General features: G+C 37.8%; 1 protein-coding gene across 15 annotated transcripts in view; it reads left to right on the top strand.

Annotated features, from left to right (window-relative positions):
• Positions 1-18,232, top strand: part of BAZ2B (bromodomain adjacent to zinc finger domain 2B) — a 109,875-nt gene that overhangs the window by 67,643 nt on the left and 24,000 nt on the right. For 7 of the 15 annotated variants that reach the window (XM_030952169.1, XM_030952159.1, XM_030952156.1 and 4 more), the window contains exons 9-21: positions 1,327-1,387; positions 1,921-2,029; positions 2,294-2,395; positions 7,070-7,280; positions 8,243-8,335; positions 8,449-8,510; positions 11,218-11,283; positions 12,023-12,088; positions 12,710-12,754; positions 13,007-13,039; positions 14,228-14,293; positions 16,719-16,859; positions 17,609-17,863. In XM_030952169.1, coding sequence (XP_030808029.1) covers positions 1,327-1,387; positions 1,921-2,029; positions 2,294-2,395; positions 7,070-7,280; positions 8,243-8,335; positions 8,449-8,510; positions 11,218-11,283; positions 12,023-12,088; positions 12,710-12,754; positions 13,007-13,039; positions 14,228-14,293; positions 16,719-16,859; positions 17,609-17,863 — 1,310 coding nt within the window. The remainder of the gene's footprint in view (positions 1-1,326; positions 1,388-1,920; positions 2,030-2,293; positions 2,396-7,069; positions 7,281-8,242; positions 8,336-8,448; positions 8,511-11,217; positions 11,284-12,022; positions 12,089-12,709; positions 12,755-13,006; positions 13,040-14,227; positions 14,294-16,718; positions 16,860-17,608; positions 17,864-18,232) is intronic. The other 8 variants (XM_030952158.1, XM_030952157.1, XM_030952165.1 and 5 more) reach the window with 5 other exon arrangements.

Here is an 18,232-nt window from a genome sequence, read left to right as displayed (position 1 = left end):
TATTTTTCCCAGAAGCAGGCTTGTTTACTGTACAGTTTATAAAAGACTTCATATGGATTAGGAGTAATCCAAATGGGTAAATTAAAAAGATGACGTTTTTCTCAAGAATCTGTGTTGATTTGGGATGTTTTGAAAAGTCTGATAGCAGATTTTACTATTTGCAGGAGTAGGAGGTAGAATAAATTTTATGTCCTTGCTTTATGTATAATAATACTACACCTAAGAATCATCTAATAAGAATCAACACAATACCACAAAAATATTTTTGTGAGACTTTTGCCTAGAGTTGGTCAGTCTCTGAAGGAGTCTTGTGGTCTCTTCTCTGTATCTGTTTTGCACTGGCCTTTGTACACTTATATTTGGAAAAGCAGCCTCCTTCCCTGCACTGTGACCATTCAAAATAATGCAGTAGTCATTCATGTTAGGCTAAGAGGGCAGACCTGTGTCTAAATTGTGGGATCTGAGCACAGCCATTTCCTTGGTGCTTTTTCTAGGGGTCTCTTCACACGCCCTGGGAGGAGCGGCTGGCAGCTCCCTTGGCAGCCGGCGCTGTGCTGCCGCGCGGCGCGCCCGGCTGGGAGCGGCTGGAGCCGGCGCCGGGCTCAGTCTGGCACCGGCCCTCGCTCGCGGCTCTTCCCGGGGAAGTGATGTGGCGCATTCTTGACAGAAGGTCCACACTACCTTTTTGAGAAGCGCATCTTCCACAAGTTGGTCTGTGTGCATAGTTCATGTCCTGTGGCTGTCTGAGAGGCCTAAGGAAAGCCTTTCACGCTAAAAAAAACCCACATTTGGCAGTTGTCTCTGGGATACTATTGATTCAGTTGCTTGACAAGCACCAAACACAACATCTGTTTGAACTGGGGAAAGCCAAAGTAGTTCTGAAAATTTTCTTCGTTTGGCATTTGACTGCAGTCTATAGGCAGTGCTCTAGGAAGACTAAACCTATTAGAATATGGATCTTTAAAGTAAAGTGTGTTTTTATTTGCATCTTCTTCACTGAAAAAAATTTTACATATCTTGTCTAGAAAACAGGCGTGCAAGGAATTAAACTAACAATATTTGAGAACACTAAACAGGACAAGCAGATAGGTATGGGATAGTTAAGTTTTGTATTTACAATTTCAGAGGATGAGGTTACAGGAACTTAGAGGAAAATGTATTTCAGAAGAACACTTCCATTAGTTTTCCTGGTAATTGAGGTACATAATGGCAAGAATGGAAAAACAGTTCTCTTTTGTTTTGGGGATAGAAACATAAAAAGTACATTTTAGGAACATGTTTTCTTTTGTAAGCTCTGTTAGGTATTAATCAATGATTCTGTTTTAGGTATTTCAAAAAGACGAAGAGTAGCAGATGAACGGGAGCTGCGTGTTCCTCTTGATTATGGGTATGTTATGTATGTACCTGACTATCCTTAGAGGGACATAATGCCTTCAAAAATCCATTGGTAAAGAAATGAGTTTAAAAAATGTTGAGGCTGAATACTAAGGAGAGGGCTTCAACAGTTTAGATTTCTGACTCCCAGTGACTGTGAATCTCTTTAAAAAGTGTCAGTGTATTTCATATGTTAATTTTTGTGCATTAGATTTGCTCTTTTGCAAACATGACCCGTCTCTTAGCTGTTTTGCTTTGGAAATTAATCCTAATGATCTGAGCCGACATAGACTCCAAATAACTCCCTAAAGTATAGTTCTAAGCTGTTTAAAATCTGGTAATATGTAAGTCACTTGATATAAAGAAACTCATATATTTAGTTAGTTTGGACAATCTACATGATAAAATTTTCTGGTTTGGTGTGTTTGATTTATGATACTCTAGTCACATTTTCCTCTTCCTTTTTTGTAGAATTCTTAAATTGACACAAATTACTTGTTTTTTAAAAAGTGTATTGTTGTATGCAACTATTTCATATTACTCTAGCTGGCAAAGAGAAACCCGAATAAGAAACTTTGGTGGTCGTCTTCAAGGAGAAGTAGCATATTTTGCACCTTGTGGAAAGAAGCTGAGACAGTATCCTGAAGTAGTAAAGGTACATTAACTTTTTAACTTCTGTGTTCTAATGTTACTAAGCATGCTTGCAATTAAAATATGTAATTTTTTTCTCTCCAATAGAGGTACTTATTTTCTGTGATGTGAGGTGTAATGTAACTCAGTCTGTTACTGATTTATGTCTTATAAATGCGTGTCCCTTTGACAGACCATGCAAAACATTACAGTCACAAAGTTAGCTGTACATCAAAGCTGGGTTGTAATTATTTACAAGCTGAAGTGGAAAAATATGTGATTTTTTCAGTATCTCAGCAGAAATGGAATAATGGATATCTCAAGGGACAATTTCAGCTTCAGTGCAAAAATAGGAGTGGGTGACTTCTATGAAGCCAGAGATGGACCGCAGGTATCCGCTTTTTAAAAAGTAAAGTTTTTGATCCAAGGAGCATTAACTTAAGTTTAGGTAAAGTAATTTTTGCTACGATCTGAAGCATTACCTGTTTTTAGCTAAATATTTCTAAAAGCTGCACGTATTCTTAACAGCAGTTAGATTGAGACGTGGAGAGCTTGATCCTGGGCTGTGTTGAGAACCACATTCAGTGGCTTTGCCCAGAGGGTGCTTTAATGATCAGTTCTGAGCCTGGCTTGGTCTAGTTTGAAAACTCAGAGCTGCGTATTTTATCTTCGCATTCCGGTATTTCTGAATTAAGACTTAGTTTCTTCTTTTATTGTATACAGCCTTGTATCAATAGTAATTTATGTGTAGATGTTAAATCCCACTTTGTTAGTGTGTTCATAATATGTATATGTGTGTGTTTATATATATATGTAAATTGCATATTCATGTACAAGTGTCTCCTGTATCAAGAATACTCTGTGCATCCTAAAGCATGACACTTTTACAGAGGGGGATGCAGAACTATACCAGTTATGCCATACAGTGGTATAACTGTTAGACGGTGTGTAGATAAACCATACCAGGATAAGTAAAACTAAAATTTTAAAATTTTTTTTAATTTTTCTCAGTGAAGGTATTTGCTTCTTTAAGGTATAAGTGTTCTGAACATGTTCCTAGCTCTCAACAGTCTTGAGTTCAGGTTTGAGTTAAGCCTGATGTAAACTTTGTAGAAGTACGTAATGTTAGTGTGAAATGAAATTGAATGTCTTTAATGAAAGCATTAAAGACTGAATTCATGGTAAGCAGCTACTTCTAGGTGGTGCTTCTTGGTTTACAGGCTAAAACATTGCTAAACTTGTTTCATGTTTGGTCTTCAACAGTTACAAGTTCCTGTAGTTATGAACTTCATTATGTACCTGCACGTCTTGACTGAAATAATTCGTTTTACTGTGGTGTACTGTAATGGCAGGGTATCAGCTCTTCTTTTGCCCTGTTCTGTTTTCTTTGTCTGTTACCTGTATAACTTCATTAGTCTTGTCCCCTTCTTTAGTTATATCTGTCTTCTCCCTTTAGTTGATTTGCGGTTTGCCCTGTGATTTATAAAACTTGAGGATGAAGGCAGTGTGAGGGGAAGATTTCTACAGGCAAGACTGGCAATGTGAACATTAGTTTGCTGTACATATCATCATGAACTTTGTACTGATGTGGTTTTTGATAGGTTCCGCTGAGACTTGGGTAGACAAAGGAGAAGTTTTCTTATTAGAAAAAGAGACTGAGGGCAGCTTTGTCAAGTGTGCTAAGATGTGTTTACATTTTATGTGTGAATGATGAGTTACAAAACAATGAAGCTACACTCAGGCTGATAATGTTGCCTAGTGAAACAGTATGTGGTACTGATACTTTATAAAAAGAGCTTGCACCCTCTTTACCAAAGTTTTTGAATCATCCAGATTCAAAATAATACATGATAATCATATCCTCATGGATGTCTAGAGGTAATTCCAGAAGTTTTTATTTCTGCTTCTGTGGTAATTTCAATTATTCTGTATAGCCTTTAGTGATTATTCTTCCCTTCCTTTGTTATACATTTCTGTCATCTTTTGAGACATGCAACATGTGCTGGGCTAATTTTCACACAGCTCTAAGATGAAACAAGATGTGAAAAAAATTACCTTAAGGCTAAATCACTATTATTAAAGATTTACCTATAGCAAGGCAAAAGTATGAGGATTTCCTGCTTCTGTTAGTGCCTGTGTTTCTCTCTTGTGGTATGCAAACCACCAAATATTATGGGTTATTCCAAGCAGTGTTTGAATACTGTAACAGAAGCATATCTGGCAGAAGTGGGCCACAAAGGAGTAGGATTAGAAGAATGATTGAAGTTTGGCAAATGTGAAAATTCAGTGACTGGACTTGGAAGCTTTAAATTGCTGTGATTTAGAAAGATTGGTATGAATGTCATTTGGGCTGATGGAATAAACATGGGTCCTCACAAATTTAAGTAATACATATGGGAGTCTTTGTCCTATTCTGAGTTCTGCAATTCAGTTTGGAAAGCAATGTTGTTACCTTTTCCCCATACACCTAATCTGAAATTTAAGTGGATTTTTGCTTCTTGCAAAGTGCCTGTGTTTTTGTTCGTTAGCTTGATTAACAGGATTTGAACTTGATTCTGCTTTCATGCATACTTGTCTGGTGTCTTTTTGGCAAGTGTCCTGATGGCAGCACAGTATTGTGGTACATGGGTAGATGCTTGAAGGTGAGAAATTGAATAAAGTTATTCTTTTGATTAGTTTGAACAATGCACCACAGTGCATTTCACAGTGTTATTCCCATTTTTTCTCTAATATGTGAGTAGCAAAGCTTCAATTTTATGGAAGCCTGTGATTCTCCTATGTTAGGGCACAACCCCTAATTTATCTTTGAAATGTCAAAACCCCAGAGTTTTTGTACATTTTTTAAAATAGAACATTCTGACTGTACATTCTTTTAATAGAAATGTATTCTGGGTTAGATTTTAAAAATTGTTTGAGCACAAAATATAGATGGTCAATCAACTTTTGCTTAACCCTTTATGGCTTTGCTCTGGACTCTTTTTGTCTTGTCCTCTCTTAAACTTGTAAAAACTTGTGCATCTGCAGTGGCCTTTGGCAGGGCATTAAACTGTCTTCTCCCATCCCTTGAAGCGCCTGCTCCTTTTGCTTACTGAACCATTGCTCACTTCATTTGATGGCCTCTAGTTTCTCTTTCAGGTGGCATTAGGAGAATGTAATAACCAACATGGTCTCTGGTACTAACGATCTGGTAGACCTCTTACTTTTTTGTGATGCATATTAATTATTGTTAGTATCATTAACTGCAGAAAATACAAATACAGGGCAAGAGCAATCTCCATTGCCATTCTAAGGTACTTTTTGAACTATGGCTGCTTCTCCTTCTCTTTTTTGATTTCTGTTTTGCCTCCCTTGGCATGTACATTTTATGAGATTAGGTTTTCTAGGTTGGAAGTTGGTGTAGCTCATAAGTACAAGTATTAAATCTACCTCAATAAACTGAACCTGTGATAAACTGCAATTCAAGTACTAGGCAGAGAAATAAAAGTTCCACTAAGTAGTTCTCTTCAAGATAGTAAGAGAATTAACTTCTAGTCAAGTGGTAGAGGTGAATATTTTGGGTTAAAGTACTTAGGGGTGGTGCATGATGATGTGGTACACATTAATGATGTGGTCTTGGTTCTGAACAATGCATTTTCAGAACATAATTAATAACAAAGTGCTTTGGAATGTGTGCAAACCAAATGTGACTTGTACTTTGGGGATGGTCTTAACTGGGAATGATTCAAACTTTAGATAAGTATCTTTGCAGATACTGATAACTCCTTTGAAATATGAATGTCTCATTAACAAACTGCCATTTCTTTTGCTGAAGTTATGCAAAACCTTTGTAATTGTGAAGAATGAACAGAAATAATTAAAAGACAAATTAAAAGAAAAAGCAGAAATCATTTATGTTGTGGTACAGTAAATTGGATTTTAGGGTGTATGTAAATATAAGTGTGAAAACTAAAGCACTCTAAATATATTTCTTCTGAACTGGTAACTTAAAAAACTCATTAAATACCAACTTTTCTTCTTGCTTTAAGCAGACATTTTCAAAATTTTTTACAGACCTTGCCTTTTTAAGGCAAGTTATAAAGAAGTCCTAAAGGATGCTTAGCTTGCAGATTTTCGCTACATTTGTCAAAAACTTGGGGAAATGGTAAAAGAAGTTAAAATTTTGAAATACTGGTGTTCAATTAAACAGGCTTACCTAGACGGTACATATTTTCTGCTCAGTAGACACAATAAACTCTAGTTTTAGTGGCCAGTTAAATAAAGCCATTCCTTTGTGAGGATTAACTTGGATATTTTTATTAAGAAAGTATTTTAGAATCTGCTTTCGTGATGCCTCAAAATACTGCCGTGCATGCTTTGTTTGGTTAGACAATATAGTTCATGTAGCTTTAGATATGTGGATGCTTAGAAGTTACTTTTCATTGATTCAAGCTGATGCAGAAACTGTTTTGCAGCGAATGAGGGGAGAACTCAGTTGTACTAACTAAAACTGGATGATTAAAATGTATCTCTGTTTTTTCAGCTCAGTTGTTGAGCTCTACAACACTCAAAAGCAATATTTGAAAATACATTACTGCCTTTGCTTGTTATGTATGCCAGAATTTCTGTAAACACGCTCTGTTGGAAAACAGCACCTCATAGCTTGACACATTTTTTCATTCATGTTGAACAGTGGATTATATGAAAGCAGAATATTATTCATAATATTATATGAAAGCAGAAGTTGTTGAGTTTACATAATTAGGAAAAATCTGTTTTGCCCTTTAGAAAGGGTTGAACAATTTGATTTAATGAGAAATAATTAAAAATAACACAGTAATGGCATATCTACTAGGTAAAAACTTTGTATATGCTTGAATAGTCTTAAAAATCTTTCTTAGTGGTGGAATTTACAGAAGTTCTTAGTGATAGTCTCTCAATAGATAGCTTCTGTGCATCATCAAGAAATTGTCCTGCCCAAATAATGCATCACAGCACTTGCATATTTAATGTCTACAACTCACCTTAGATTTCGGGTTATTTTAATCTGTGTTTGTAATACCTCTTTGTGAAATGTGTCAATTAAAAGGGTGTGCAGTGGTGTCTTCTGAAAGAGGAGGAGGTCATTCCCCGTATCAGAGCCATGGAAGGGCGTAGAGGCCGACCCCCCAACCCAGACAGGCAGCACTCCAGAGAGGAGTCAAGGTCCCGGCGCCGCAAAGGCCGACCTCCCAATGTTGGAAGCGGTGAATTTCTGGACAATGCTGACACAAAGCTTTTGAGAAAGCTCCAAGCTCAAGGTAAGAACTGTGTTAATATTTTCACAAAGAGAGGGTATCAGTATATAAAGAGTTAATATTTTTCCTATAGGAGAGTGATTTGTCTCACTAGGATATTGGTATACAGCATTTTATTTTGGGTATTTGTTACAAGCTGTTATTGAAGACTTTTTGATTAACCAGTAAATGGTTTATCAGTATAGGTTTTAAAGAAGGAAGTGCATATGTAAAGACGTGTCTAAAAGCTTACTCTGTAGTTACTGCACAAGAGGTTGACAGTGTTTTGGGGAGTTCAAGCATGCAGGTCCTGGACCTCAGTCCTTTGAAAGGGAAGCTAAATTCAACCTCCAGAAAATCCTTCGTACAGGGAGGATCCTGTCTTCTTCATCCTTGTCTTCTATGAGTGTGTCCATAAACAGTTAATTCAAATTTCAGAAATGCTATGGCAGGGTAGTGGAATGCTTCAGGAGGTTACTTATTAGCATAAGAATGGCTGACTTTGGGTAGACACAGGAAAGAGGCATGTGACCCAAGTGAGTGTGTTCTTGCTTCATTGTCAAGAAATTATTAGATAATTACATGAGGTGACTTGTAAGGAAAATTAATTCCATGCTTTCTGAATAAAATGTTGATTTAGTAGTTTTGAAACAAATGTTTTCTGCTTTAGAAGAAAGAGGAAAATGGTTTTAAAATGAACCAGCATTTTTGGTATGATTCTGTCACTTAAATAATTTTTTTCCTCCAAAACCAGTATTTGTTTTATATAGAAAGTATCCGTGTTCATTGGCACTGTTCACATGGTTACTGATACATGATGTGCCATTGATGGTAGTTCATAGAAAAATGTTGTAGATGCCAGTGTGTGCAAAACAAATCCTCTGTTTGCTCTGTCTTTACAACATACAAATGTTTGGAACATGAACTGTGTCTTTATTGTTGGACAGCACTGTTTTTATGAACTTAATATTTTCTTTTTGTAACAGAAATAGCTAGGCAAGCAGCACAAATAAAGCTACTGAGAAAGCTTCAGAAGCAGGAACAAGCACGAGCTGCCAAAGAAGCAAAAAAACAGCAAGGTATGTATTACTTGTGCAAGGTTGTGCATGTTAGGGGATTATTTTAAAAAGTGTTTATGAAAAATTACCTGTCTTGCTGTGTTCTCCTGATATTGTTTGCTTTTGTTTGTTAGCTATTATGGCAGCTGAAGAAAAGCGAAAGCAAAAGGAGCAGATAAAGATAATGAAGCAACAGGTAAATTATGCAATTGTTAAATAAGCTCTTTAAATGATGTTTTCATTATCACTCAATAATTTCAGATATTTAGTAAATTACTAAGTATGCTGATTACAAAGTGTATGTTTTAAATCTAGTTTTAAAGCGCACAGAGTGTATTAAAATTACTGTATTGAAATTGTAAATATATTAAAATTCTAAACTTCATTAAATCCACCATTAACCCATGTCCCCACGTGCCACATCAACACATCTTTCAAATTCCTCTAGGGACAGTGACTCCACTGCTGCCCTGGGCAGCCTGTGACAGAGCTAGACAACCCTTTCCATGAAGAAATGTTGCCTAATATCCAAGTTAAACCTCCCTTGGTACAATGTGAGGCCATTTCCTCTTGTCCTGTGCCCTGTTCCAGGGAGCAGAGCGTGACCCTCACTTGGCTGCACCCACCTGTCAGGGAGTTGGAGAAAGCAAGAAGGGCCCCCCTGAGCCTCCTTTTTTGCGAGCTGAGCCCCTTTCCCAGCTCCCTCAGCTGTTCTTGGTGCTCCAGCCCCTTCCACAGCTCTCTTGCCCTTCTGCTCTGGACATGATACATCCCCTCAATGTCTGTATATGATCTCAGCATCCCAACACTTGGAAAAATGATCCCGCTGCCTGGGATCATTACCCAAATGCTCCTGGGGCTCTGGCAGCCTTTGAGCTGCGACCACTGCTCTGGAGAGACTGCCCAGTGCCTGACCACCCTCTGGGTTGGTCAACCTTTGTTCTGATACCTAGCCTAAACCTCCTGACTCGGCTCCAGTAGTTCCCTCAAGTCCTGTCACTGGTCACAGAGAGCAGAGATCAGAGCTGCCCCTCCAGAGTATGCTGAACACCACAATGAGCTTCCCTTCAGTCTCTTTCAGGCTGAACAAACCAAGTCCCTCAGTCGCTCCTCTTAAGGCTTCCTTTCCAGTCCCATTCCCAATCCTCACGGCCTTTTTTGGATAGCCTCTAATGGTTTACTGTCCTTTTTATATTGGGGTGCCCAAAGCTCTCCCCAGGACTCAAGGTGAGGCCACCCCAGTGCAGAGCAGAGTGGGACACACCCCTTCCTTTCTGGCCAGCAAAGCTGGGCTTGATGCCCTCCAGGGCAAAGATGTCCCTCCTGGGTGCCAGGGCACTGCTGACTGACACCACACTTGCCATCAACCAGGACTCCCAGATCCCTTCCTGCAGCTGCTCTTCAGCCCCTCATTTCCCAATTTATAAACACAAGCAGGATTGTCATTAATGTATTTGAAAAAACTTTTTTCTGTTGTCCCCCACAATTCTGGCAGCTTCAACTTCAACTGAGCTTTGCCCACATGAATTTTCTCTCTACACTGGCAAGCAGCATCTCTGTCTTCTTCCCACATCACCCATGCCACTTACAGGAAAACCAATACATGTTCTCAGAGTGTCAGGCCAGCTCACAAGAAAACAATGTATTCTGTACAGATGGGCTTTACCCTCACTGTTGGGAAAGTATCTGCTGTTCCAGAGAAGCTCATTGAGCTCCTTTTCAAGCTTCTGGTCTAGGCTTCCCCCAGCTTGCAGGGCTATTCCATGTTCTGGGTCTTGCTATTAAAACTTTACAGGAAGTCCAGCTGGATGGCTGCACTTTTCTTCAAAATGGTACTTTCTAGTCACTGTGGCTCAGTCAGCTCTTTTGAGATAATCTCAAATAATGTGCTAATGAATTTTTAATAGCTAATTTAACAGACAAACCTATGCAACACAGGTAGTGTGAAATTATTCCAGTGTTTGCAATGATTGCATTTCTCAATCAATGTAATAGGACTTGGTTCAGATTTTAGGAACTAGTTTATGAAGAAGGATGTATTAGAATATGGTTGCCCAGCATCCATCTGTGGAGTGCATAACTTGATCGTTTTCTTTTCACCATGATGAAACATGCTTAAATATGTTGTAGTACCCATGGTTCCTGTTCCAGTTACTTCTTTTGTTACAGCACATATACAATTCCATCACTAAACTGCATATTAAAGCTTCCAAAATTAGCATCAATTACCTGAGTGCTTTAAATATATGGAGCAACTGCAGTGTACTTAGCTGAGCATGTTAGCCAGGTTGCATGTGCGTGAGTGTTCCTGGCTGACAGAGCATGGGCTTTGGGTTTTGCTGAGCTCAGCTCACTGTGCTGCCCGTGGGACCATAATGGCCTGAAAGAGGCTGTAAGAACTGAGGCACAAACAGCCTCAGTGCTTGGACAGACCTTGCTATTTCTTGGTCAGAGAGATCACTTCAAAACATCATGTATTTCATGGCATAGCTCACCCTTTTGTTCATTCTTAAGTAGCTTCACCATTGTCAGCTGGAATTGGGATACTCTAGTTTCCTTACTTGGTCATTAATCTGGTCCTCTTGAAGGTGTTAAAAAAATAATGAAAACGTTGACAGCTTAAACATGAGTACCCATGCATAACTAGATGTGGTTTCCTTCAGGTTTATACCAGACATCTAATACTAGTAAAATTTCTAAACATATGGGAACAGTTGAATAAAATGTCTGAAAGTCAATAACAAAAAAGTGTGTATAAACTTTGTCATTTTTAAAATGTAAAAGTAAATGTATAAAAAAGTATAGTATGTAAAGTATAGTATGTAAAAGTATGTGTATTTTTAAAAAAAGTATAATTTCCTTTATATGTATTTTTTAAAGAAGTAACTTTCTTACCCTTGTAGGAAAAAATTAAGCGAATTCAGCAAATTAGAATGGAGAAAGAACTTCGAGCTCAGCAAATATTGGAGGTAAAAATAATGGCTCAAGTGTAATTTTTCCATTGCCGTTTTAAAATGTATTTTGGTAGTCACACATGTAGTTAGAAGCGTAACTAAATATAGCAGCTCTAATGACCTTACTTCCGAAGGCCAGTTCAAAGATGTGTCTTAAATTATTTTTCTTAAAAGGTCAACATAAACTGTGATCCATAATCTTACGAGTATTCACACTTGGGCTCACGATTTTCTATCAGAATAGTCTTGTGTGTACATAAGTTAACAGCAGAACAATTCCTTAGTTAGAGAAAAAGTTTGCAGTAGTAGGATATTAAAACAATACAATGCTGTGGGTATGCTCTGGGTGAAATGCAGTGGGTTTAAAAATACTATGGCTGTATTAGAGTATACTCTACAGGTTTGCTAGTGTAGTAGCAAAGATAGATTGCTAATTTTCAGGTCTCCATTGACATAAAAATTAATAGTAATATCTTTGCCATTTCTGTGTGTACCTGCTTTCTTAAAATAGCCAGGTGAAACAGTTTTGAGTGGGAAATTTTGGTTGAAATTTTTTGTTTGAAATTCTGGTTGAATTTTTTTTAAAGTAACTGAAATGTGAATTGATTGATCGTGAAAGCTGCATCAGAGATTTCTTGCAATGTACGCAATAAGTGATGATGTTCTTAAGTTCTAAAGATACATAACTTTGCTTCTAGTCAGATTATTTTCAAGTTGTGATTGTGTTGTTGTGTGACCTGTTTTGCATGCACAGGCAAAAAAGAAAAAGAAGGAAGAAGCAGCAAATGCCAAATTATTGGAAGCGGAAAAACGAATAAAGGTTGGTTTAGAGGAGCTCCAAAAACAAGAACTGTGTTATTGAACATAATGTATGTGGATGTATAAAAGCAATAGATTTGGGAGGCTGTTCATTGATAATGAAACTGTACATAGAGACAGCAAATAATGACATGTATGTATTGTTATAAAAAGCCATGAAGCATATGCAGAGGAGTTTGTGTATGTGTGGCATACACACACAGATATACAGAGACAGTACTTTGTATGCCATTACCATGGTTTACATAACAAAATGTTCTGCAGGAACATAATTCACAGTATTCTTTTAAGCACACTGTATTGAAAAATGATGTTTTTTCTTGGCGAGCATAATCTTTTCTAGGCTGTAATGCATGCAAAACTACAGAACTCTTTTACAATTACTGGAAAATACAGTGTCTGTGTGTGTGTATGTAAGTGCTATTGCTGCTTCGGCATTCTAGGTGTGTTCTAACACGGAACTCCCAACTCACCAGACTTACTGTCATGTATGCTGTGTATACTTCTCTGTAAGTTAGAATTTAAGTCAGATGTGCTGTTTTAGTGTGGCAGAACTGTGCAATTTGGTAAGTAAATTTTGATTGATGTTTTAAAAAAATACACTTCTGTTCTTCTGTTGAAGGAGAAAGAGATGAGAAGGCAGCAGGCCGTTCTTCTGAAGCACCAGGTTGGTTTAAGTTTGGTTGACCAAACAGACAGAATGCCAATTGTCAGCTACTACTTTCAGTTGTATGGGGGGGGGGGTAGAGTCCTCAAAATATGCCCTTCTTAAACTTCTGGGTTTGATTCCTGCACAGATTTTCTTTTGCCTTACAATTTTTTGCTTTGCTTTGGTATTGGGGTCTTTTGGGGGATTATAAAGTGGTTTTATGACTTTGTGATTTCTGTTTCATAATGTTGTGCCAACTCTTTCTACCAGGAGTTGGAGAGGCATAGACTAGATATGGTATGGGTATGTTTATTTTTGTACATCTAACACCGCATTGTGATTTGGTTGTGATATGGTTGTCATAGCAATGCATAAAATGTAGCACTGGCTGCTGTCATATTACATACTGCTGCATGGCTTTACAGCACAGTGCATTGCATACATCTGCTTGTCTTGTCTGTTAAGGGAAAAAGACCATGTCTTGAACATGTGTATAAATTGAATGTGGCAATAACTAAATGTGGTTTTTAACCAGGGATCTATGTTACTGATGTCCCAGTAAAAATTTGGCTAGTATATAAAATCAGGGATTGATGCAAAATCCCTAGGATGGTCACTTGGATGATTTTTGCAAGCCTTGTCCCATTCACTGGGAATGAATCCAGACATTTTAAATGCAATTTGAATTAACCTGTTTTAGAAATCAGGGTGATGTCTTCCCCTTGTAAGATACTGAGGAAATAGCTTTCAGTTGGTGGTAAATACATAATGTTATAAATCTACAATGAAATATTAGAATGTAATCCTAGCCTCACCAAATTAGATGATAAAATTCCTATAGCCTTTACTGGGGCCAAGATTTGCTCTTGAACTGTTAAGCTGAAGGAAAATCCCCTGTACTTAGTGCCTTAGAATACTGCTCCTTAATGCATTTGAAGCTGCTGACATAATTTACTAAGGGACAGGCATCAGTAAATGCAAGTGTTGTTGCATATGTATATGCACCACTGCTGGCTTGACTAAAACTGATCTAGAGCTGATAAAATTAATCATGTTAATTTGTTGCTTAGTTAGAAAAATGTTAATACTTGCAATGTTTGAAAAAGACCAGTTTAAAATTTCTGCTGAATTGGCTATTGAGGAAGTAAATTGCAAGTTCCGTCATAGCAGATGTAAGGTAACTGACCTGTTTCAGCCAACCATTATGCTTTTTGTTCTGCCAGCTTATGAAGGAGCATCACAACTGACCATAAGTAAATCTGTATGCTTCTTATTTACACTGTCTCCATGTTCATTGCTTTACCTTTTTGCTTTTGATTGTTCTTGTATTTGCTTTCTAAACCTGAACTAAAACATGCACAGACTTGGCCATTCTTGTCCTATATTTAGTATTTACTGTGACTTGTCTATTAATGCTAAATTTGTTACTCCGCTTTTTTACTGATTTGAAAATGCTGTTTAGTTTTGTTCTAATATTACCCGCTTCAATAGGAACGAGAACGGAGAAGACAACATATGATGCTTATGAAAGCCATGGAAGCACGTAAAAAAGCAGAAGTGAGTATTAACTCTGAAAGTTTGAAGTTTTCATAGTTTTGTTTTGCAGTCATCTGTAGAAGAGCAATATCCTTTTACGTTATGTATAATTTGATTTTGTGTACATTGCAGCAGTAGGACAAGAAACATTAGGCACAAATTGAAATACAGGAAATTCTGTTCAAACTTTAAAAAACTTTTTTACTTGGAGAGAGATGGTTGAACATTGGCACAGATTGCCCAGTTTTGAGAGTTCTGGATGTTTTTGAGAAGAAGCAGAAGTAAAAGACAAGAAACCCACAATTACTTGTTTTACATTTATGTATTTCTGTATCCTGGGACTTTTTTTTATAAGGTCATATCCTGAAACTTTTGTGAATAAAGTGCAGATAATGAAGATATTGAAATAAGATAGCCATCATTATAGCAAGTAGTTGTTAAAGAAATTGTTAAAACTGCTCTCTAGGATGTTTTTGCAAATTTCAATAAAAGCAACTGACCAAACCCAAGAAAAACTGAATAATACTTCATTACCAGGAAATAGAGGAAGATGGTACCCCAAGCACCCATTCCACTGTTGGAAATCAGGATACCAGGCTAAGTGGTCATTTAGTCTGATCCAGTGCTCTAATTATATTCTTACTTTAACAGATTAGAACAGTGTTTATTTCAACCAGTAGATGTTTAAATAGATTTATGAAACGTAGTGCAGCCTAAAGTTTTCATTTTTAATCATAACTATAAATTACTGTGTGGACACATAAATATCCATATATACATCTCTGGTTTTCTTCTGCTGTAGAGCATTTCAAACTGGCAAAAACAAGTTGTAAGCAATGCAGTTGACGTTGGGACATTGACATAGGCTAAGATAAAAGGCAATAAACCATTTTCCAGGAGCAAATCAGAGAGCATCAAGTCAGTGATTTTGTGTGCTGCTTTAGTGTATTGTGATTTTTCAATACAGGATGTCTCTTATGAACTCAGGGTAGATTAAGAGGGCCTGCGTTGGCAGTACAGAGAGTGCTTGCACAGCTGTAGAGTAGCAAGCAGGTGGGCAGATGGGTAGTTCTGAATGTCAGTGCATTTTTTTCTGCCAGTGTAAATTTACTGGTCCAAATATGTTCTTTGTGTGTAATATGAAATTCGATCTTGCTATCCGCTGAAGATGTAGTAGTAGAAGTCATGATCTCTGTGCACTCACAGTGGTCATCCACAGGTGTCACTCGTGGTCTAATACTCCATGTAGAATCAAAAGGAAGAATAAAAAGTCATAGGGCCTGCCAGAACTCTACAGAGAAGTCAGTGGTTAATACTGACCTACAAATGCAGCTGAGCCCTGGCTTAGTATTGTCCCATACTCTCATTGTTTCAAATATGGTGGTAGTAGATGGAAGAGACTAGAGTGACCTCTTTAACAGAAGAGTAGGGAGTGGTTCTGAGTAATGGGAGGCATCTTAGCTTGGTTCTTTAGCCCTTCTGTGTCTACAGGTGAAAAGCACATGCAGCATCTTCAATTTTGTATTGTATCAGGTTCTTGAGTGGAGGCACACACACACACACACACACACACACACACACACACACACACACACACACACACACACACGTTCTGTGCTCTGAACAGGTGGTGCTGATGTGTGGCAGATTCCATACATTTCACACGCGATACTGGTTGCACAGAGGTGTGTGGGCAGTTGTGTCATCAGGAAAGTGGATTGGCAGCAGAAACCCTGGCACCGGGGATGGGAAAGGCCATGGGAGCTCTAGGTTCATAGTCTTGGCACGTTACAGAGTTGGTGTGGTATTGGTGTGACTCCACTGTGGAGGGTGTTGAAGAGACAGCAGATGCTTGACTTCTCACTTGATGATGCATGTGTTCTTGTTGTGCATATAAGATATGAAGGACAAAATGTTCAGTTTTAGGTTGCATGCAAAGTGTATGGTAATTCAAGGCCAGAAGCTACCTGTGTTTGAAAAGATTGGTTGTATTTTATAAGGCATTCATATCTAGTTTATGTATTATGGGACTTTTTCAGCCATGTATTGTTCAGAGAGGTTTCTTGAGTGGTCTCTGCTGTAGCAGGTGCAGATTAACAATACTGGGGTGTAAGCAGAGCCTTTAAAATCAGGTGCCTTGCATGGCAATTCTTTGCCATATTTTCACTCAGTCATCTTTCTTAAATGGTACTTCAAAGAGTTTTTCTTTGCAAACATACTTGGAACCTGTGTCTCCGTGGACAGGAGAGAAAAAAGTGAATCTTAGATTACTTTACAAATTCGGTGATTTTGTTCTAGTTTTCCCCTCCCCTTTACTTTAATGCAGGTTCCTTAATTGATGTGGCGATTCTTAAGGTTACAGAACTAGTGCTCTTCAAATTCTTAGATTGTTCCTTTGTAAGTTTAATATGTGGGGTTTATTTTTTTCCCTTTTAATTATCTTCAGGAAAAAGAGCGGCTAAAGCAGGAGAAACGAGATGAAAAAAGATTAAATAAGGAACGTAAACTGGAACAGCGAAGATTGGAATTAGAAATGGCAAAGGAGCTAAAGAAGCCTAATGAAGATATGTGCTTAGCAGACCAGAAGGTAATCACAGCAACATAGACTTGCTTTCTTGCTTCTTATTTGTGTATTTTATGATTCTGTCAATAACTTTCTTCTTGCAGTCACACTCAAAGCATTCAAGTTTTAGTTGAGGTAATTAGAGAGCTATTTGAAATATATACAAATACAAGATACTAGAACACTACACAGTAGCATATGTTTATGTAAAAGCTTTTTGTTTAAAAGAGGCCTGCTTCCTAAAAGCATGATTGCTTTTTAAAAATCCTTTACTCAAGTTATTTTTACACCAGGAATGTGCATCATGTCTCAGTACACAGGCACTATATAGTTATCTAGAGAACTCTTACAAGCTGTTGCTCAAAAAGAATTACTCTCCCAGTCTTCCAGCTTCTTAGTTTTTTCCGTAAGGACGTGACGAAGGTTGGGTTCAAAGTCTTTTCCACAGAAATTCCTTCCCTTTTTTCCTTAAATAATTTTACACTACCTTTTAAAGTAATTTGGCTCAGAATAGATCTTTACAGTGTCTCCTGGCCAAAAAGGAAGTATTTCTTAATCTCTTGCCTTCTATAATTTGTGAACATTAAAATGTGTTTCAGCACTGAATGGGCAAGGGGTGCAGGGTACCTCTTGGAAGGAAGGTTGCCTGTACCTTCCAGCATTGTCATGCTGTAGGTCAGAAGGAAGTGTCAATCAATTGTCCCAGCTGTTATAAAAAGAATTTCTTTTGAAATATGCTACTGAATCTTTCACTTTTTTTCTTTGCTTTCCAGCCTTTCCCAGAGCTGCCTCGCATCCCAGGCCTTGTTCTTGATGGAAGCACGTTTTCTGATTGTCTCATGGTAGTGCAGTTCCTGCGTAACTTCGGTAAAGTTCTTGGCTTTGATGTGGCCATAGATGTTCCCTCCCTGAGTGTTCTTCAAGAGGGTTTGCTCAACATAGGGGACAGCATGGGAGAAGTACAGGACTTGCTTGTGAAACTTGTCTCTGCAGCTGTGTGTGATCCTGGACTTGGTACAGGATACAAGGTAAAAAGAAAAAATCCATAGTAAACATGCTGTATATACAAATCCATTCTTCATAATGTGTCTCTGACTCCTCTCTCCTATGGATTTCTTTTGACTTTCCTAATTCTTTTCTTCAGTGTCATGGTTATAATGTTACTCCAAAACTTTGTGTCCCATCAGCCTTCCCATTTTCCAGACATGATAAATTTCAGTGCATTTTCTCTTCGCACAAACACACATCCCATTTTTATTTGGATCTTTTGTAGGGCACTGTCACATCTGTGGCCATGTCTTTTAACTCCTTTCAATCCATTCCTTTGCATTCTTATCCTCATGTTACATTCTCAGTGAATCTTGCTATTTCTTTCCCTAAGGTCTGCTGTCTAGGTC

Source organism: Camarhynchus parvulus, chromosome 7 (genome assembly GCF_901933205.1).
Source record: "Camarhynchus parvulus chromosome 7, STF_HiC, whole genome shotgun sequence".
Taxonomy (NCBI): Eukaryota; Metazoa; Chordata; class Aves; order Passeriformes; family Thraupidae; genus Camarhynchus; species Camarhynchus parvulus.
This window is presented reverse-complemented; position numbering and strand designations above follow the sequence as displayed.